This window comes from Mugil cephalus, chromosome 10 (genome assembly GCF_022458985.1).
Source record: "Mugil cephalus isolate CIBA_MC_2020 chromosome 10, CIBA_Mcephalus_1.1, whole genome shotgun sequence".
In the NCBI taxonomy this organism is placed as follows: domain Eukaryota; kingdom Metazoa; phylum Chordata; class Actinopteri; order Mugiliformes; family Mugilidae; genus Mugil; species Mugil cephalus.
In genome coordinates, this window is record NC_061779.1 from 16,696,826 (window position 1) to 16,718,455 (window position 21,630).

Genomic DNA, 21,630 nt, shown 5'->3' on the forward strand with positions numbered 1-21,630 from the left:
ACTTTATAATTTCCATGTGACTGGGAGGGATTAGGGAAATGCTGAGGTATTGGGAAACCAAGCACAGCATGATACTTTCCAGAGATTAGCTGATTATAATCAAGGTGACAGGCGAACAGTGCAGAACAAGCCTGTGATGTCTCTCAGAGTCATTCTTGTTTACGCTCCGTGTTGCGCACGTCCAAGAAACCTTTCACCGCCCCGTCTTTGGAGGGGAAACAAAATATGAAGTGCACACTTTGGTAAAGAACAAGGAAACGTTCGTACAGAGATATACATTTTATTTATATATTTTAAACAATCACAATAAATTTAAGATTCACAAACTCCGTGGGGGATTAAAGGTTCTGTAACAGACCTCTGAAAACAAAAGCAGTTCTGAATCTTTACTGAAAGAAATGGAAACTTAAAGCAAAAGGGGGGGGGGGGTCTAGTTTTATCTACTTTGATGAGGTACAGCAGCGTGGTTCAGTCAGACGTGTATTCAGGTACCATTTAGTAACAGGGTATTACATTACTAAAGGTGAGGTGAAGAAAATAAAAATATCTGTGCTATTCTGAGGGATGTTTTCAAAGCAGGTTTAGAGCAGGAGGCGGCTTAATGTGAAGGGGATTATCTGTCTGATCTGGACAATTAAGTTGGATATGAATACTGGAGGACAGCTATTACAAAATTTCATAAGCTATCTCATGACCAGTGAACGTGCTAATCCTGCTTTGTGGAGCGGCCCTCTGATCCGAGTCTTTAAGTAAACACACAGATTGCCTAAAGAGTGGGCTAAAGGAGGAAGCAAAAACACTGAAAAATAACCATTGTGGCTGTTTAAAGGTCACCATTATGTCGCGTCTGCTGTGTTTAATGTGCTGGTGCGTTACACGTCACTACAATGTATTCTAATTAGAGGTCATGTCATACAAACTGCTTACAAATGCTACCCAAGCAGTGTAGCTAAACATTTACAGCTGATTTTTTTTACTGTGAGCACCATTATTACAATGGTGGTAGAGAAGAAAACATCAAAATATTGATGTGCTCATGGAATATCATGCCCTTAGGATGTAAGGCATTACTTAACATGGTAACATGACATCTACACGTTCTCAGCGGCCCGTGTTTCCAAGTGTACAGTATGATCCCATCATTTCCTTTTGCTTCCCTTGCCATTACCGCCCGTCACCACAAAAAGAGAAAACAAATAAACTAGCTACAAATACTTTCATGAATAAAATTGCATTATCTTTATATAGATAAAATATGTTAACAATCCCCAGAGATTGAAATATTTTATAAAGGTCCGACCTGTGAGTGCCCAACCAGAGAATTAACAGCTGACGCACAGGGACCAAAGGTTGTTACGCTCTCTTAACTTGTTCATCATGAAAAACTTGTCAGCACCGGCAGCCTCCATTACCTCCTCTGTGATGTCCAGAGCTTACTTGTCATGGGCTACAATAAAAGAGTTGGTACCAGACGCGGTATCCAAAAGGTTCATATTAAACTAATGATTCAGACAGCTCGGGCCTTTAGGTGAAATGAGTCGCGCGTCGTTCAGTTGTTAGCAGCATCTGCCTGTCGGGGCCAGTTCTCCTCCTCGATGCCGGAGTCGTACTCCTCCTCTGAAGACTCCTTGGCTGGAGCTCTGAAATTCAAATGGAAGAGCCGTGTCAAGTATCAGTCTGCGCTCAGCTTAAGGAAACTGATCTCCAACACGACACATGTGAACTGACCTGATGTATCTGGGTTGCGACTTCCCTTGGACAACTTCTTTGTTCAGTTCGACGGCCATGATGTCAGAGTGCGGCACCTCGAACATGGGCTCCAGAAGGAGTTTTTCCTGTGTAAGAAGGAGATTTCACTTTACATCAACAACACAAGAAACGAAAGACAAACATAAATAGTTTTGACACATTTGGTAAAGACTCCACGTACCATGATTGATCGGAGCCCACGAGCTCCGGTCTTTCTCTCCAAAGCCATTCTGGCTATGGCCCTCAAGGCATCTTGAGTCACATTGAGTTCACACTGAAACAGATAACAGATTCATTTCAATTCACTCATTTAGGACTGAGCACACAGGCACAGGTGGAAAATTTTACAAGTGTTACTTCCTTATAGAGAAAAGGGCGTGTGTGTGCTGTTTATTTTCTGATGCACTGAGATTTAAGGTGTAAAGGTTAGCAAGTCTGTTTCATCAACATCAACATCATCAACACTTCCTCCTCCACTCAATTCAAACGAATAAACAAACTCTCTTCCTCACAACGCTTTTGTGCGTCTGAACAAACCCAAACAACAATAGCAACCCAATAGCAACCTCTATTTCAGAGCTCTTACTTTGTCCATGCTGAACAGAGCCTGGTACTGGGGCACCACAGCGTTTCGTGGTTCAGTCAAGATCCGGACTAGTGTTTCTTCATCCAGGCTGTGCAGAGGAACGACGACGGGAAGACGACCGACGAACTCTGGGATCATTCCAAACTCGATCAGGTCCCTGGCCTCCACGTGCTTCAGCAGCCGGTCCTTCTCCTCGATCTCTGCCACCGTGTCCGTCTCGCCGCTGGAGTTGGCCAAATCGGCTGCAGCGGCCGCACGGCGCCCTTTTCCCAGGTTAGAGGGAGTGCCAAAACCCAAATACTGAAGAGACACCGGACACGAGGACGGAGTTAGAGGCAGGACTGGATAACAGTTGTCTCGGTTGAATCTTGACAATACAATGTACCTTCTCATTCTTCCTTCTGCTGATGATTCTGTCGAGTCCATTGAAGGCGCCGGATGCAACAAACAGAATGTTTGTGGTGTCCACCTGCACCGTTTCTCCTCTTAGTTTCCTTGAGTTTTTCTCAGGAACATTGACAATTGTTCCCTCCAAGAGTTTGAGCAAACCCTGAGAGACAGGACGAGGGAAAAAGTTTGTTCAAGTTTAGGACAAAGAAGAAAACTATAAAAATTAAGAAAAGAAAAAAAAAAAATGGTAAAAGTGGCTTTTTATTTGTATTATTACAAAAATGTAATTGAGATATAATTCAACTTGGAAGAAAACACGTCAGCTGCAGCGACAATAATAATAATAATAATAATAATAATAATAATAATAATAATAATAATAATCATCATCCCAATATAAAAAATATGATGCTTTTATCTCATACACGTGCAATATTATTACTCCTCAAGGTTCAACCCTCTCACTATTTACTACTTGTGTACTATGCACAACCCTGTGTAATATCCAACAATCATTATGTTTGCAGTTCAATACTTTATGCTTGTAATTCAATGCTTTTTGTATATGTGCCAATACTTGTATATATTTTATTCTATTTTTTTATCCTGTTATTTTCATCTCATTGTTTATCTTTTACACAGTCCACTCTTTATTCTTGTTGTGGGACAAATAAATGTTTTTCTATTCTATTCTACATAACACTACAATAAATACATAAGCACAAACATAAAACAGTTTCAAAACATTCCAGTGAACTGGGAAACGTTTCCTCATAGTTAACAGATACAATCTAAAGATTAACTGATGATAAAAACATCAAAACATCAACTCCATGAAACAAACTGCTCCATAAAGGCTTTATTGGTGGAGCTGTGGCTGAGTACTGACCTGCTGGACCCCTTCTCCACCCACGTCTCTCAGCTGATGGATTCCAGGCACGCTGCCGATCTTATCAACCTCGTCCAGGAACACAATGCCTACACACAAAACAGAGGGATGGGGACACAGCGGTGTAAGTTTGATGCCTTACTGGAGAAATGCGACAGTTCCCGTCTTTGATAAACCTGCTGTGCATTAATCCATTAATATAAATATAGTTGACTTTTTCCAACAGCTGATCGATCTTGTTATTTTTATTCTATTGTGAGTTCCTTCCGTCCTCTTCCTATCAGTGAGTCATTTCTACCCGATAAACGTAACATAAAATTGAAGCATGTTGTGTCCACATTATTTGCTCAAACTAAATACTATCGTTGTCGGCTGTTACGCTTCATGCTAATTAAATATTAGCAAGCTAACACGCAAAGTGGTATTAAGCATGTTGTGGTTGTGGCTGCTGTCCCTCCTTTGTGTTACTTGTCTGATTTCATTCTCCCCGTAACTGCATGGGAGCAAAAACAAACACGAAGAACAAAATGGGCGGTGTGTTATGTGCTGCTGCTTGTTTGAATCCTTGTTCTTTGTGTGTTTTTGTGACGACCCGTTTCTGACTAAATAAACACACGGTATGACTCCAGCATTGGACGCCGTACTCTGGTTACACGTAGTCCCACTGCCCACCTTGCTGCGCTTTGTCCACCGAGTAGTTGGCATCTTGCAGAAGTTTGGCAATGACCGACTCGATGTCTTCTCCCACGTATCCAGCTTGAGTTAGTGTGGTACAGTCACAGATCGCGAATGGGACGTCCAGACAACGTGCCAGTGTCTGAGCCAACAATGTTTTTCCTGTGAAAAAATAATAACGTGAATCATCAGGAATTTACATCTGCACAGACACATCGATGCCGGCGTATCTGTTGACAAAACACCAACCTGAACCAGTTGGACCAAGAAGTATGATGTTGCTCTTCTCCAGTTTAATTTCGGCGTGTGTGGAGTCCAGGACCTCGCCGCCCCTCCTCTCTTGAGGTGCCTGCTGACTCGCCTGCTGCTGCATGGACGCTCCAAGAGCATTTCCATGAGGGCTGATCCCCGCGATCTGCAGCAGCTCTGCAACAACAAGCCGGCAACAGGGTTACGCTAAAGGCCTTTCATAAAACCATCAGAAAAGCAGCTTGGCATTCTGTGTTTGAAAGAGCGTTACACAAACCAGTCATTCAGTGATGTTGTGATCAGTTGTGCATAGTAACAGTTTCTATGTGCAGGCTAAAAATACACATGCCCAGGTCTGTGCCAGGGTGAGGTTACTAGGAGAGGACGGCTGGACTGAAAATAGTCAAGTCTGGATGTAGGTGAGTATGAATGTAGGTCACAAAGGTTCCATCTCATTGTGTCTGGTCGGTCAAATATTAACAAGGTCCGTTTCATTCGATTTCTGTGGCCTATCTGTACATTTGGTAAATGAGTCAGTGACATTTCCAAAAGTGGCACAAACGTGTGTGTTCACCTGGTGCTGAACAAATATCTCACAAGGCTTTGACTGACACATATTTCTACAGAATTGTGACTAGACTGTACGACTATAATTATGTTCTCACTGGAAAAGGAAGAACTTATTTCTAACTGTGGAGTCACAATAGTCTGTACATTTTGGCATTTGTACAACTCATCAAAGTAAAGTAAAGAGAAATCTGCTGATCAAGTGTTGTGACTTTTAAAGTTGCCACTGATAACAGATGACAGCAGGGAGGACCAGCCACTTACTTGTGAATCTGTATTCATCCTCTCGTCTTCTCATCTCTAGCTCTACAGGGAGAGGATGAGAGTACTTACAATCAATATTATCATTAATCATTGCCATTAAGACATTATCAATACAGTCGCTAAAAGAAGATTTGTGCAAATGTGACAATTATTGAACAAATGCCAAATGTTACAGATTAAGATTTGAGACAAGTTATGATTTAAGGTCACAGATCAGTTATTAGTCTCCTGATCCTGTTATTCAGTACTATATAACATACATGTATCACATGTATTAAACAGTTTTAGACAGTTACCATTTTGCATCATTACTGACAGTGTTGAGCCACACTGGTAAATGGAGAGTTATATTAAACATTCTGTTACACACTCAAACTTAAATTAAGCTTTGAAAATATTTTTTTTTTATTTGAGATTAGTCTTTTTGTGTGTGTCCACAATTAGGTTTAGCAGGATGTATCTGAGTAAAACAAGTTGTGTCCTAAAACTAGACGCACATAAAGTGCAGTTTTTGTTTTCTTAGCCACAGTTTGGTTTACTTGAGTAAAACTTTTCCGTCCACAATATTTTTTAATTAATTAGGAATTTAACTGGGAAAGCGTTAGAAATGGTTAGTTTAGATGCAGAATAAAGCAATGTCTATAGAAAACATTATTACTGACCACGAGGTGTTAAAGACGGCTGCTTTTCCACCTCAACCTGCTGTCGATTCCCAGCAGGGATGTTGTTGTAGATGCGCTTGTAGTGATTGTACACCGCAACTGCCAACACCTTTTTTGCATAGGACTGGCCAACGACGTACTTGTCGAGATAAGCGTATATCTGATGAGGAAAAGGGTCATTTATTCTCCACAAAAATGTCACCGTACTACAAAGTTACCAGATGGTAACTTCAGCAATTGTTACATTTTGTCAACTTCTGCTCCTACTTCACTTTCTTACCTTCTTTGGAGGAGGAGGAGGTTTCTGCGAAAATGCCAGTTTCACAGCCTCCGCAGCAGATTCTGGCTCTTTGTTTAGTCCTTTCTTAGAGTCCGTTTCAGAGAGGACCACGAAGAAGTGATGACACTTCTCACATTTGACAAATCGTGTAGATGCTACAACAAGACAAAGGTAATGGGGAAACACTTAAACATCTGGTTGAGAGTTTTTCCTGATACTTACAACATGATAGATTCTGAAGGTTAAACCCACTGATACTCAAACCAAAAATAAACCATTGTAACACAAAAGTGACTTTCGAGTATGAAGATTGAATATTGTTTTCATAAAGCTTTGCCTTTATTTTACACGCCTTCAATGGACTTGGATGAACTGGCCTTTTTACAGTGCACTTCTAGTTTACATTTCATTGCCATAATAAATTACTTATCTCCTGGTAACAGATTGTTTCTATATACGATGAATTAGACGATGTGGGTTAGTCACACTGACTAATGTTTAGCTGATATTAAACTGTGTACAAAAAAAAAAAATATTTTTATATTTAAGAATTAAAGCAAACTTCCACCTTCTCTGAGGTTTACGGGAAAATGTAAAATTACAACTTAACTTGGAAAGTTCATTCCACACTGTCATTGTGAAAGTAAAATGAAAAAGGTGGGAAATGATCTCATGACAAGTGGTAGGAAGGAAGTTACAGGAACAAAACAAAAGAGAAATCCCTCATCTGATTGTTTGAAAGGTTTTTAGTGCCACCTTTCAGTCCAAACAGCCCCTCTGGATTTGACCAACAACAACAACAACATGTTTACTGGCCTGTCTTTATTTAGACAAACTGGGCCAAGAAACTATGCACTGTGGTATTTATGTGCTGTGTTTACATCACAGTTTAGAGATTTATTTACATCCGTCTCAAAGGTGTGTATGAACATTGGTGTAATGTTACAATGGGAAAAACACGTTTCAACACAGAGTTGGGAACTAAAATTACAATTTCTCAAATACATGTGCTGCACTCGTCCTTCAATTTTATTTTTAACCAAATCACAAATCATCTCCTTTTCATCGATGTTGAACAGTTTCCAACAAGAGCCAAATTTCTCTCATCAGTCATGACAACCTAGTAGAACTGGTCATGTTATCTCCATTTATTTTACCATTAACACCACGATCACATAATTCTGGGTTTAAGAGACGTGTTTCTACAATTAAAGTAACTTATTGTCACATATACCTTCAGACTTACTTCTCTTGATTCTTGGTAGTTTTTGTATTCGTCTTCCAACCAAACTGTGCCTCCGATTATTTTAGGTTAACTGTTGTTGAAGAATAATATGTTTACTCACATACGAAGGTCTCTACGTGCGTGCAGGGGTCTCCACATTTAGGGCAGCGGAGCTGACTTCCACCTTTTCCTGACCCTCCAGAGCCAGACATTCTCTTCCCCTCACTGACGCTTTTCTATGTAAATAATAATTGGTCAGTACACGAATAATAACAGTGTTGCCATTTCTTCCAAGGTGGTGTGTAGCTCCACAGTGGCAGAGGGTTGTGTTACCTTTCCACCGTCACTGCCGCTGTCCTTCGTTGTCCCATCTTTAGATGCATAACAGACAGAAGTTTCTGAAAATGACCTCACACGTAGGAGGGGAGGTAAATGAGTCTCCCGAAACCCCTGACGACTCAGGCCATACAACTGAATCCGGGAGCATGACAGTCCTGCAAAAAACAGCAAACAGCAAATTTGATTCCTAGCAACAGTGTGGTTTGTGATTAGTTGTCACAAAGTAATAATACCGAGTCCTGTTATGTCACCTCTAAAAGTCATGTCATGCTGAACAATAGGCAAAAATATTAAATAACGACAACATTAAATGAAGTGTTCACAGCTGCTCCTATGTGTTACGCAACTAGAGTCACCGTGTCATAACAAAAAGTTACACCCCTACATGTACGACATGTACTAAATGTAGTGTACCATTACAACAGCAGAGTAGCATGATGTGGCTTGGGTTTAAGTACAGTTAATATTATATAATACAATACAGGAGGATACATTAAAAAAATAATATCATAAGATAAATATAACAGCCTAGAACAACGAATAATAATAATAATAATAGGATCAACATTTCATATTCAATGGAATAAGATCCATATGATTTAGATCACATTAGTAGTAGTATTAGTTCTGTATTTGTCCTTAGCTTTGTGGGGATTTTCCACTGGACCTTATTTACTTGGTGTGAAGGTCTCTGGGAGGATGGTTGATGTAACAGGTTAGCTTAGCCATAGCATATTTGGTGTTTTTGTGTTTTTTTCTTTGCGTGTTAGTCTTAAATATGAATTAAAAAGGTCACAGTTGTGGATCGCTACGACTGACCTGGTGATGTAACCACGATGGCCTAAATACTAAACTCTTAAAGTGGCCTTTCCACCTGTTGTTTATATTTGCAACATAGCTGTCATAGCAGACTGTAATCTAGGTTAACCTACTTCACAGGCTGAAGCAAACTGCACAATGTCATGAAGCTTTACACAGCTGGCAACACGTTTAGGCCAATGACTCTTTCTTACCTCTGTGGGCTGTGTTAAGGAACAACCTGGCAGCCGAGGTGCACGAACAAGACATTATTTCTCCGGTGTCAAAACCCTGAAAAGGACACAAAGTTCAGGCGGTGCACCGAGGGGAGACGGGTGGCTAAACTAGCCCTCAGCTAACAGGAGAGGCCAGTTACTTCATAACTTCAACGTCACTCTTAGCATTAGCAACGTAGCTCATTAACTAGTTATAGCTGCCGTCGGTGCAGCAAACATCGGTAGAAATCAATGTCGCTTTAACCACATGAGGTGTCTTGACTCATTGGGCTAACTCGTTTACTTGCATGCGGCTAATATTACCAACAACTTACGAAATAAACAAGGTAGCTTGTTAGCACATGTAGCTGTTGCTGCTACTTAAACTAGGCCCGAGTCGTAACTGGGGACATGACAACCCAACCTGTCCGAGCACAGTGGTTACACAGACTGAGCTTCAGACCCAAAAAAATAGACCAGTTAACATAGAGGGATTATTTACAGCTGCACGTCGTTAAATAAATAATAAAATAAAATAAAATAAAATAAAAAACAAGGTGCGTGGTAGTTTTACTCACTGTGCACGGTGAAACCAGTCGCGTCCTGACAGCCTCTCAGGAAAAAAACAAAATTTGCTAAGTCACTATTTATAGCTTTCACTTTTTTTTGTTTTAATTCGTCAGGTCAGTGTGCCATGCTAATGTCACAGCGTCTACTGTGTCTATTGATAAAAGTATGTCCCTCCAGGTCGTTATTTCCCAGGTGGGACACGACCCAAAGTGATGTAACGCCCGCTGTTGTGAACTGGGTTAGTTCGGTTGCTTAGCCAGCTAGCCAGCTAGCTAGCTTCCCTCTGGGTACAGTAGCAAGCAGGAGTCATTTAATCAATGTGTGAACGGTGTAAGTAACATGGAGGCTTCATCCGTGTTAACGCAGCACACGCCCATCCAGATCTTTACAGATCTGCAAACACACAGGCCAGGAGTGACGGCTGGTGCGTTCAGGGGTACTTCGCGATAACCAGGACTTTACAAGGTTATTGTGAAACAATGTGGCGTTTAAGTGGTCCTCGTAAATTCTAAATAGGTTTGAGCCAAAAATATAGCATATCCAACTTTTGATTTCACAATATAAAAGAGTAAGCTGATCTATTAATAGATAGACTGAGCTATTAATAGATAGATAGATAGATAGATAGATAGATAGATAGATAGATAGATAGATAGATAGATAGATAGATAGATAGATAGATAGATAGATAGATACTTTATTTATCCAGAGGGAAATTCAACTTTTTTAGTAGTTTCATCATATAATGTAATTATAACAACAACAACAATAACAATAATAAAAGTAGCCTAAATGCTCTTTTGTACAGACATTGGTTTTAATGCATTTACGCCAGACAACAATAATTTGGAGTCACACATTTATTGAAAAAAAAATTTAAAAAATCAAACATCTGTCTGTCTTCTGTCTGGTAATTATTCCAAGAAAATGTTTTAGTTCTTGGTTAAGTTTGTTTGGTTCTGTCTGAATTTAACTCTGCAGGTGGTCAGACTTCTGTTGTCCCACATATACAAAAGCTTTTTGCTAGGATAATATGAGAGCATAGCCAAGATGCCGTTATTTGGCCTCAAATCAAAAGTGGCATCCAGAGGTTTTTCTTTGTTCAAGTCAAAGGCATACATCACTCTCTTGTCCATGTCATCGGTAAAATATAGCACCCCACACACAATGAAAGCATTTCCTGCTTTGGTCGTTGGGTAGGCTGTGTTTATCACAGACTCCACAGAGAACGTGTTGGCGTTGAGCTTCGCAACCATTGTGTTATCATCTGTATTTGAAGCGTAAATGACCCACAGTCCGTTTTCATCCACAGCAAACTTGAAGTACGTCTTAGAGTTGCGGAAAAGATAAGTCAGGTTGTGATATCTACTGTCCGGCATGACCAGGGTGCTTTGTTTCCTCGTGTTTAGTTGAAATCTGTAAAATCAAAATACTGATCATAAGTAAAGTAAGAGAGCAAATCAAACACATGATGGGAAGGTTAGTGACACAAACACTTACTTCACGAGTATGTTTTTTCCTGCATGGTGGAAGTAAAATGATCTATTATGGATGACGTGACCACAGCCCTGATAGTAGGTACCGATGTCTATGATCTTTGTGTCCTGAAAAGCTGACGTGTTCCTGGTCTCCACCAATGTTCGACCTGGAGGGGGGATGCACCTGCGTTAAATCCAGCCAAACAACTCACAAAACTCTCAAGAGAGGTGAAAGAATTCACATTTTCCACATAAATCACCTGAAAAGTGCTCTGCCAGCCAGTATCGACCCTCATCCGGCCGTGATATATCTGACATCCAGGCCCCGAAAGTGCTCTGCATTTTGGTGGACTTTTCCGAACATTTAACACTTTTAACGCGACATCCTAAAAAAGCAAAGACAAACACTTAAGCATTTAAATAACACGTACAGTAGATATAGAGGCTGAACAATGACCATAGAAGGAAAGTTAAAAATATCCTAACCAGTTCTTATCCACTTCCCAGTGGTCGTCATGTTGATCTGAGGTGGTTGTGAAGAGTCTATAAAGAAAAGGGGAGGAGAAAAAATATATACATTCACCAATTTTAAAAGATTTTTATTCTGTTTGTAGCTCTTGTAACAGCTAATCAGTAGTTTGCAACAACATTACTACAAATCACAGCCATTAAAGTATTTAACTGAACCATAAACTAGTAAATTTGAACATGTTCAATTTAAATTCAGCCTTTTGAAGTTGACAGCTGAAGGACTTTACTGATCCCGTTAAGATAGTTATCTTAAGGGTAAATTTAGTTGTTAAGGTCCCAAAAATACAAGATAGATTAAAAAATAATAATAGAAGAAAAATGGAGCTGAAGTGGTGGAGGCTGAATGTTCATATGTGCATTCATTATATTCATTAATATCATGAACAATGACATATCTCAATATGAGAACTGCTCTGGAAAATAATAATAATAATAATAAAAATAATTGCACTAAAATTATACTGTGAAAAAGACTCAAAGACTTGACTCACCACTCTCCATTGGTCGGTCAGTAACGTTACCACTGCTGTTTAGAGCGTCTCCCCTTTCATCCTGTTCTTTAGAAAGTGAGGCTGTAAAATGAAGAAAAACACGCGTACATGAATAAATAAAGATTTAATGAGTTAGGTCATATTTAGATATAATGAAAATGAAGTACAGTTTCTAACTTGTTAATGATGTGATCGGTGCCTCTGTAGCGTCCTCTCCTTCGGTAACATTTAACACCTTACCCTCATCTTGATGCGGTAATGAAACGTTAAACAGGACCGACCCTAGAAAACAAATAAACATGTTTAATGAGTTTTGTTTTCACATATCAGAAAATTAGATTTGTCTCTGCATTCATGGTGCTTTACCAGGCTCCACTCTTGGGTAGAGAACTCTCTTTGACTCAGTGGCATTGAACACATCGCTGTCGTTTTCAGCTGGACGAGGTGATTCTGAATAAACAGAGAGGATTAAACTGGAGAAGAGAGTTTTTACCACTTTCCTGGAACATTTAGTGACAGTTCTGCCATTAAAGGCATCACTGCTTTGGTTTGTGTCACAGAGGACCATAGAATGAAATAATATATTAAATGTTACCCTTTTAATATCTAACAGAAGAAACATAATTAGTTTTATAGTTAATAAATAAAAGCAGTGGATTTACCTGGTAATAACATTATTATCTCCTCTATAGTGTCTTCAGCGTCTGTGTCATTCATGATGTCACGGCCGTTATCTTGATCAAATCCTACTGGTCACACAAGGTGAATAACATATCGGGTTAAATGTTTCCTTTTTTCTGCATCATCAAACCTTTATGTTTGTCTGTACAGTCTTGATGTTTTACCAGATTCTCTGTAGTTTTCAGCCTGATGTGGTGTTGGTGATTCTGAAATGGATAAAATAGATGGTAATGAAATGAAATATCAATGTTGTATCTATTTAAGGCTTAAAGCCACTAATTACTCATTAGTTTGTGTCAGTATCTCATGTTTTTAGGTTGCTGTCATTGAGATAAATGTAAAAACTTTATATTTATATTTATTTATGTAAAAACTAATCAAGTTTTATAAGTGGCCGTCCTGCTCTATTTACTACTGATGATTCCAGATGTGCATCACTGTATCTGTCAAGCCTCAGATATCACAGCTTGAACCCTAAAGTCTTTAAAACAGCATTTTGGAAGAAAGTATTGTTTCTCAGCATGTTTTCTAACATCATCAGGTTTGGTCTGTACAGTCTTGATGTTTTACCAGATTCTCCGTAGTTTTCAGCTGGATGTGGTGTTGGTGACTCTGCAGATAGAAAGAATAGGCCAATATTCAACTGGAGGAGCTGATGCACATGATAATGGTGAATTTTAAACAGAGGAGTGAATGAGTCAGCTCTGTTACCAGATACAGTGTGACAGGTTTTTTTTTTTTTTTTTTTTTTTTACCATGTTCCATATGAGTTGTGATGACGTTTCTGCTGCCATTGAAGGCTTCACTGTTTTGGTTTCTATCAAGTAAGACTGTGGAGTGAAATAACACAGTATCACAGTATCAAATATCACAGTTCAACACAATTTCAATAAAAAATAAATAATGTTTGATCATTCAGAGCACTCAGTTTGTTACCTGGTAATAAATGTACTGATCCCTCCGTAGCATTTTCAACGTTTCCATCTTCTGTGGTATCATAGAGTTCATGTGTTTGAGGTGTTACTGCTTCTAGAAAATAAATAAATAAAGTTTAGTTTAGTATGTTTTTATTTTCTTACATAAAGATTGTTTAGTCTGTAACAGTCTTGGTGGTTTACCACGTTCCACATTTTTATCCATTAGTCTAGAAGACTCTGAACACACTGAAAGCATCAACTAGCAGAGCCCTGACAGAAGAGTCATTTTAAATGACAACGTGAAATCACCAGAACTGTTATCAAAGACAGCACGGTCATTTTTACCTGTAATCATGAACATTTAATGCTGCGTTTGGAGGCATCGCTGTTTGTTTTTTTGTTGTTTATGTTACAGTTTGATATTTTTTATGTGAATCAAAAGAGAAATGCTGTTAATTATTCAAAGTTAATCATTCAAAGAGCTGGGATTAATACCGGGTAATGGTTTTACTGGCCCCTCTGTAAGAATATTAAGTAAATAAATAAATAAAGCTTTGATTAAAAATGTGTTTCTTCCCACTTTATCACAGTTGTGTGTATAGTAGCTGTGTCTTAGTGATTTACCATATTCTCTGTAGTTTTCAGCCTGATGTGGTGTTGTTGATTCTGAAACAGATAAAATAGATGGTGATGAAATTAAAAATCAATGCCAAGAGCCTTTAAATATGTAGCTCTACTATATGGCTGTGATTTAAGGCTCAAAGTCACTAATTACTCATTAGTTTGTGTCAGTATCTCATGTCTTTAAGTTGCTGTCATTGAGATAAATGTAAAAAGTTTACATTTATATTTATTCATGTAAAAACAAATCAAGTTTTATAAGTGGCCGTCCTGCTTTATTTATTACTGATGATTCCAGATGTGCATCATTGTATCCATCAAACCCCAGATATCACAGCTTGAAACCTAATGTCTTTAAAACAGCATTTTGAAAGAAAGTATTGTTTTCCAGCATGTTTTCTAACATCAGCAGGTTTGGTCTGTACAGTCTTGATGCTTTACCAGATTCTCCGTAGTTTTCAGCTGGATGTGCTGTTGGTGACTCTGCAGATAGAAAGAATAGGCCAATATTCAACTGGAGGAGCTGATGCACATGATAATGGTGAATTTTAAACAGAAGAGTGAATAAGTCAGCTCTGTTATCAGATACAGTCTGACAGGTTTTTTTTTTACCATGTGCCATAGGAGTTGTGATGACGTTTCTGCTGCCATTGAAGGCTTCACTGTTTTGGTTTCTATCAAGTAAGACTGTGGAGTGAAATAACACATTAAATATCACAGTTCAACACAATTTCAATAAAAAATAAATAGTGTTTGATCATTCAGAGCACTCAGGTTCTTACCTGGTAATAAATGTACTGATCCCTCTGTAGCATTTTCAACGTTTCCATCTTCTGTGGTGTCATAGAGTTCATGTGTTTGAGGTGTTACTGTTTCTAGAAAATAAATAAATAAAGTTTAGTTTAGTATGTTTTTCTTTTCTTACATAAAGATTGTTTAGTCTGTAACAGTCTTGGTGGTTTACCACGTTCCACATTTTTATCCATTAGTCTAGAAGACTCTGAACACACTGAAAGCATCAAATAGCAGAGACAAATACAGTGTGACAGGTTTTTTTTTTACCATGTTCCATAGAAGTGTGATGACGTTTCTGCTGCCATTGAAGGCTTCACTGTTTTGGTTTCTATCAAGTAAGACTGTGGAGTGAAATAACACATTAAATATCACAGTTTAACACAATTTCAATAAATAAATAAGAAGATTTGAAAGTATTTTAAAGGACAGTGTGAAATCACCCCAACAGTTATCTAATACAGTATCCATGAGAGTTTAATGCTGCAACTGAAGGCATCACTGTGTGGGTTTTTTTGGTTCTGATGTTACAGTTTAATACTTTCAGTTTGACCACAAACAAAAAAGATATTAATACTTTAAAGTTAATAAAGTACTGGGTTTCCTACCTGATAATGGTTTTACTGGCCCCTCTGTAACATTTTCAGTGTCAGTGAAGGTTTCATGGCTGTCATTCTGATGAAATGTGACCAGCTCTACAAAACAAAGACAAGTTTTTGTTTGTTTGTTTTTTTCCACATATATAACGTCTCAGCTACACCGTCTCTATAGTCTAGGTGGTTTACGATGATCCATTTTTTAATGTTCAAGTCTTGCTGAGTTTTGCAAGGAGGTGCACATTGGTCTATAATGTAGATCTGAAGACATGACCTGTTAGAATTCAATGACTCATGTCAGGACCAAGATCTAATACAGGTTTCACAGTTTTTATCACTTTTCATGGAAAATATCAAATTTGACTTGAAGAATTTAATGACATTAATCATATTTTTTCTGTACATATTTTTTATATTTATTATTTATATTATATTTACATTATTTATTTATTTTATATTTTTCATATTTTTTTCTATGGGAGTTCATATTCGTCACAAGTGTTAAATGTCTGTGTCTGTGTATTATATGTCTCTGTTGTGATGCTCTCATAGAGATAAAGACATAAAGACTCTTGATTCTTGAAAACACAAACAGAAACTCGTCCATCCCACAGTTTAACCCACAGAGTTCATTAACGAGTTTTGGTTCACCTCCCGCTGCTTGTTAAAGAAATAATTTCTTCTCAGTTATTCTAATGTTTATAGTACATGTAACCTAATTAAACATTTCATATTACCACAACTGTTTTCAGAGAGTGATTTCCTACCCGATTCCCTGGAGTCAGTGTCGTTGGAGACGTCTTTGGCATCTTGAGCGGGATTTGGTGTCGGCAGCGCTGTGGGATTAAATTAGATGATCAGATTAGACGAGTGTAACGTGAAATTAAGATCAAATACATTTGTGAATGTCACAAATTAGGCCAACCTAATAGTTGAACTGGTGTCTCTGTAACATTTTCTTGTCTGGTTTCAAACCAAGAGTCGTGTCCGTGGTCTGGACGAGGTGATACCAACCACTCTGTGGAAAATAAAGTGGTGTAAACATACATCAAACCAGCCCGTATGTGGAGTATAATGAACAGAATGACAGCTTCCTGGTTAACATCTAGAACCACTTGTTCAGGTAACCACGTTTCTTACCACTTTCAGTAGTAGTGACATATCTATTGTCTTTGAACGCATCACTGCTGCCACCTGCGTCTACATTAGGTTGGGCTGTGGAATAAAATGAGACCTTGTATTACAAAGCATCGTGGTATAACGCTTTGGTGTAACAGCTCTAGTTACTCACTGTTCAACTGAGCTGATGCCTCCGTGACCGTTTCCATGTTGGTGTCATTCTGGTTGTAGTTTGGAGGAAAATAGACTGATCCTAGAAAACAGAAGGTAAAGATGTGTTGTACACTTCTTCTTTTCTTTTTAAATACTGTATGTCAGACTAGGCTTTCTGTCACTCGCTGAGGTCACTAACCAGATTCATTATTTGCGTTGACAAGTTTCTCAGTAACATTCAAAACATCCCTGGTGTTTTCAGCTGGATGCGATGTTGGTGATTCTGTTGAAAAGACAGATACGTACCAGTGATGACTAAAGAATAAAAAGAAGAAACTAAACGTCACATTCAAAACTGTCCAACTCATATCGTCTGTTTTATTTATGATATTTAATCGCTTGGGGAAGCTGCTGATGTTTTTCAGTGGAGATGAATTTAAACAGTGGTTAACTACAAAATAGCAGAAACGTTTTTTATCATGACAGATATGAAAAATCAATACTTGTTCCTAAATCATGGTTTGTGTGATTAAAAGCTAAAGATTGTTTTTTCTGGGGGGAGTTTTAAAATCTGCTATTTGGTCTAATATGTAACTAAAGGCACCATTATTACTCCTCAGGAGTTTTATTCCTGATATTTATGGAGATGTTGGGAATAAAATTCACAGATAACGTGATTAACTGCTTAATTAATAAGGGAGATTAACTACTACACTTATATTACACAGTAAACAGCATGAATTCAAGGTGACTAGTGTGAACATTCATAACCAGGGCTAAAGACTTTATTTAGATTTAGATTTTGATGTTTCATTTAATAAAATAACTCTTTTCTTTTCTTGACTCCTGTGACCATGGATGGAGGCGTAGTCACGTGCCATATCTCATGAACGAGGGAATCACGTCACATATGGTGTAAATTGTTTACATTGACTTCACCGAACCAGTCTTTGGCATGGATGCTTCCTTGCAGCTGTGTCCATATTTTGAGCCGTGTCTGCTGTTATGGCTTGAAATAACTCGAAATAAGATGCGTGAGAAAGCATACAAGGAATCCGTAGATTTATACCAGCACATATACAACAAGTTGGTGGCGTCTTCAATACCATGATGGCCTTGAATACATATACAGGATAATATGATTTTGACGTGAATGTAAATTGCCTCTCGACTGGTCGGTTCATTCTGGTTTTGATGAGGTTTTTGGTGTCGTTTCAGTGTTTGGGTGTTTTTGTGTCTGTGAAGATGTGACATGCTGGTTCATTGCTCCTACCTGTCAGCGGGCCCGTTTGGAGGACGCGCTTCCTCGTCCCCTGGTTTCTATTTTCAGTCGAACACTCAAGCAAACAGGCAGGACACGGTGGACCAGGTGGACCTGCAGGACCTTTGTATATACAGACAGAAGACGTCAATATTATATTAATATGGACTAGAGCAACAACAAATGAAAAAAGAAAAAAAACAAAAAAACATGGATGTCTTTAATTTGGTCCATATTGAACTCCTTAAACTTTATATCAGTGGTGTCAAAGTCATTTTAGTTGGGGGGCCACATTCAGTCCAATTTGATCACAAAGTGAGATAACAGAACACTAACCTGTAAGTAATAACAATTACAGATTTTTTCTATTTGTTTTAGTGCAAAGAAGAACGTAAATGTAAATTAAGAGAATGTTTACACTCAATAAACTATCCTTAAGTTTATTGTTTGGGTACATTGCTGTCTGCTCTGTAGTCCTGGGTCTCAGTGTTGTGTTCTGTCCACTTCTCTGACTAAAATTAAGGGTAGAAGTTATTTTCACTGAAAAAATGCCTTGTCTTCTATGTAATTTTGTCACTTTGAAAATTCCTGTTATAGGTGAGATTATACCCTCTGCTGGGCATATTTTGGCTGAATGTTTGACACTTGTGCTTTATATGAGGACTGTTATATAATTTTAAATCTTAATCAACACTGAACCAAGATTTTACCAAAGAATAATAGTGTTGAGAGAATAGATTTTATATTAGATTAGTATTAGATTTAAAAATAAAAATAAAAAATACATTCAAGAAATCTCTTTAGTTATTGTGAGTGTGGACAAATGTGTCAACACAGCGAGCACAAGGAGGCATTGTTGCATGTTTATTGAGACTGAGAGTCTTTACCATGGATCATGTTTGTATCGTCGCACATATTGTGCCGCTCACCTGATAATCCTCAATATTATATAAAAATACATAAATAATAATGTTAAAACATTTTAAATCATAAAAACTTAAATGAACAGACCCTCTATTGAAACTTACTTCAACTAAATAAAACACTGGAGGAAAAAAAGCATATCACAGCGTATCACGGTGCTGTGGTGCAACTGATTTCGTGTTAAAAGGGGAGTCTTCAGTATTCATTGACAGGTAACCACTCGTTCAGGTAACCAGATACTGGAAATAACAACAACAAGTTTGGTGACAAACCTGTCAAAACACGATTGAACATGAAATATGTTGTACATGAAAGCGTGAGGAGTCACTGAATGAGTGAAAGCTGTTCGCTTTATATTCACCATAATCCAGTTGAGTCAGTGCAGCAAATATTTACACCACAAAGCAGCAAACAGCGACAGACAGTTTCTTGCAGACAGTGAGTGGGATGCTCGTGTTGTGCAACCAGAGCTGAACAATAAAAGACTGTTTGAAAGTTCAGAACGACTTCTGTTCTGGTTCACTGCTCTACACTGGGTTTTCTTCTAAGGAATTAAAATAAATAAATAAATAAAAAAAATCTCACCTCTTTTCCCACGTCTCCCCTCCGGTCCCGGTGGACCCTGGGGTCCTGGTGAACCAGGTCTACCAGGCATACCTGATACACAAAACCCTTTGTTATGTGGCAAATTTACTATTTCATGCAAAAAATAATAATAATTTTGAAAAAAATGTAAAGAAGTAATATGACAGTTCTTACCTGGAGGTCCAGGTGGACCTGAGGGGAAAAAAATACAAATAGAGAAACAGAATAAAGTAGAAGTAACAGAAAATTATTGTGGTAGAGTTGAGAATATTTATGAGATGCACCTGTTAAACAAAGTCCTCTGGAGCTGTTACACAGGTCCATGAAGGCTTTGACCTGAATCCAGACAAAAACAGAAACACTGAAACGTTAGGACTGTCTTTATAGTGTTGGTGTAAGTTTTAGACAAAACTATAACGTTTACTCTCTGGGTCCATAAGTTAGATTGTTTCTCTTTATCAGCACTGAATCACTTAAATGAAATAATCACTTAGACAACTGCCAAAATGTTAGCTGGCGACAATTTTCATGACTTTTAAGCAGAACAAATCCAGATATTAGTCCTCTCAGATGGCAAATTGAATATATTTAATCAGTGTCTTGTGAGCGTTCACGGATTGAAACTCTATTCCCTCCGCGGGCACGCAGCCTGTGAGGAAATGCCAGCTCTCAGAGAATGTTAGTACAGTGGAGGGAGGAGCAGGCAACAGTCAGTCACGCTCCGTTACACAAAGTATTTATCCAGGATTCTCTTAAAAGTAGACCCCTCTTAATTTCTAAAGCAGACTGTGGGTTCTTTGCACTGCTTGAATGTTTTTCTCGTCCCAGCAGAGAAAAGAAGTGTTCCTGTTGAAACTGGCAGCAGAGTTTATACCTCGTCTGACCCCTGTCATTATAAAGAAGCAGAAGCCTGAAATATATCATTTATATTCTGCACCTTTGGTGTCTCTGTTGTCCTATTTAATTTCTTTAATTCTCTAATTTCTTTCTGGTCACTGTTGCGCTGCTGTAACATTTGAATTTCCCCAATGGGGATCAATAAAGTACTATCTTATCTTATCTTATCTTATCTTATCTTATCTTATCTTATCTTATCTTATCTTATCTTATCTTATCTTATCTTATCTTATCTTATCTTATCTTACGGGGATCATGGAGTACGTCACGAGCATCATCGTGTCCTTCTGCTCTTGGCCTTTGGTTAAGTCTTCGTCCTGGTTCCTCCGCCTGCGGTGGAGCTTCTTCATCCCCCCGGCCTCTCCGAGTTCGGCCGGGAGGATCCTCGCCTGCAGCCTGCAGCTCTGTGACAGCTCCTCCACCTGAGACCCCAACCTGACCAGCTCCTGTGACATCTCTTTGTGCTGAAGCAGCAGGAAAACCAGGCCTGCCGAGCTCAGCAGCAGCAGCACACACATCCCCGCCAGCAGCATTTTCCGCGCGAGCAAACCTCCGCTCTTGTCTTTCATGTTGGAGCCCTGCTCTCTGGCCGCCTGCTGTAGAGTGATCTGGGCTCTGACATTCACCAGCACATACAGCGCATTTCTGAACACCTGCCAACAGAGAGGGGACGTCACAAGGAAACCACGCTCGAGCAGTTGGAGGAATAAACATGTCAAAATCTGTCTGCGACTACAGGGGGAATGGCGTGGCCCGTTGCGCAACAGCAAGCATCTGGGAAACAGTTAAAATTTAAAGCCTCGATTCAGACGCGGCTAATGGACATATTTCCAGGATGACACATCCTGCAGACAGCGCGGGGTTTCCCACCGTTCTGGTGCTCTTCTTCTCAATGTCATTTCCAACCCATCCCACTCAAACTTAGATGGAAGTGGAATAAATAAGAAGTGGACAGGGGAAACATTGTCTGATTCTACAAAAGAGCCTTCAGAGAGCTTTCAGTAAATGACTGCGTGGATGTTTGTGTCAAAGTGTCCTTCCTACCAAAGGGGGGGTTTCATGTTATTTGTGCTTCTATTTCAAAATAGAGAAGCAATGTCACATGTCTCACATGTTTATCGATACA

At 38.8% G+C, this 21,630-nt stretch overlaps 2 protein-coding genes across 10 annotated transcripts; both read right to left on the reverse strand.

The window, feature by feature from the left end:
• Nucleotides 1–264: 264 nt before the first annotated feature.
• Nucleotides 265–9,807, reverse strand: clpxb (caseinolytic mitochondrial matrix peptidase chaperone subunit Xb). 2 transcript variants are annotated; one of them, XM_047596035.1, is made up of 15 exons: nt 9,467–9,806; nt 8,889–8,964; nt 7,870–8,030; nt 7,658–7,772; nt 6,312–6,466; nt 6,032–6,191; nt 5,370–5,411; nt 4,539–4,715; nt 4,287–4,451; nt 3,615–3,703; nt 2,721–2,885; nt 2,336–2,635; nt 1,931–2,023; nt 1,729–1,835; nt 265–1,640 (listed from the first exon to the last, which is right to left on the reverse strand). In XM_047596035.1, the coding sequence occupies exons 2-15, from the start codon at nt 8,941–8,943 to the stop codon at nt 1,550–1,552; spliced, it is 1,875 nt and encodes a 624-aa protein (XP_047451991.1). In that variant the 5' UTR covers nt 8,944–8,964; nt 9,467–9,806; the 3' UTR covers nt 265–1,549. The 2 variants fall into 2 exon arrangements, with proteins under 2 accessions (XP_047451991.1, XP_047451992.1); XM_047596036.1 differs by lacking the exon at nt 5,370–5,411 and having other exon boundaries at nt 9,467–9,807.
• A 449-nt stretch (nt 9,808–10,256) lies between these two features.
• Nucleotides 10,257–21,279, reverse strand: LOC125014715. Of its 8 annotated transcripts, none has more exons than XM_047596022.1 (26): nt 20,753–21,279; nt 19,892–19,943; nt 19,782–19,799; nt 19,608–19,679; nt 18,111–18,221; nt 17,037–17,120; nt 16,857–16,937; nt 16,706–16,780; nt 16,491–16,583; nt 16,333–16,401; nt 15,578–15,664; nt 14,790–14,864; nt 14,619–14,660; nt 14,181–14,222; nt 13,576–13,665; nt 13,395–13,469; nt 13,210–13,251; nt 12,804–12,845; nt 12,621–12,707; nt 12,325–12,408; nt 12,136–12,240; nt 11,959–12,039; nt 11,423–11,479; nt 11,197–11,322; nt 10,959–11,103; nt 10,257–10,874 (listed from the first exon to the last, which is right to left on the reverse strand). In XM_047596022.1, exons 1-26 carry the CDS (start codon nt 21,071–21,073, stop codon nt 10,391–10,393), a joined length of 2,640 nt encoding a protein of 879 aa, XP_047451978.1. In that variant the 5' UTR covers nt 21,074–21,279; the 3' UTR covers nt 10,257–10,390. The 8 variants fall into 8 exon arrangements, with proteins under 8 accessions (XP_047451978.1, XP_047451977.1, XP_047451976.1 ...); XM_047596021.1 differs by having other exon boundaries at nt 12,621–12,704; nt 13,576–13,668; nt 20,753–21,278; XM_047596020.1 differs by having other exon boundaries at nt 13,576–13,668; nt 20,753–21,278.
• Nucleotides 21,280–21,630: the final 351 nt, after the last annotated feature.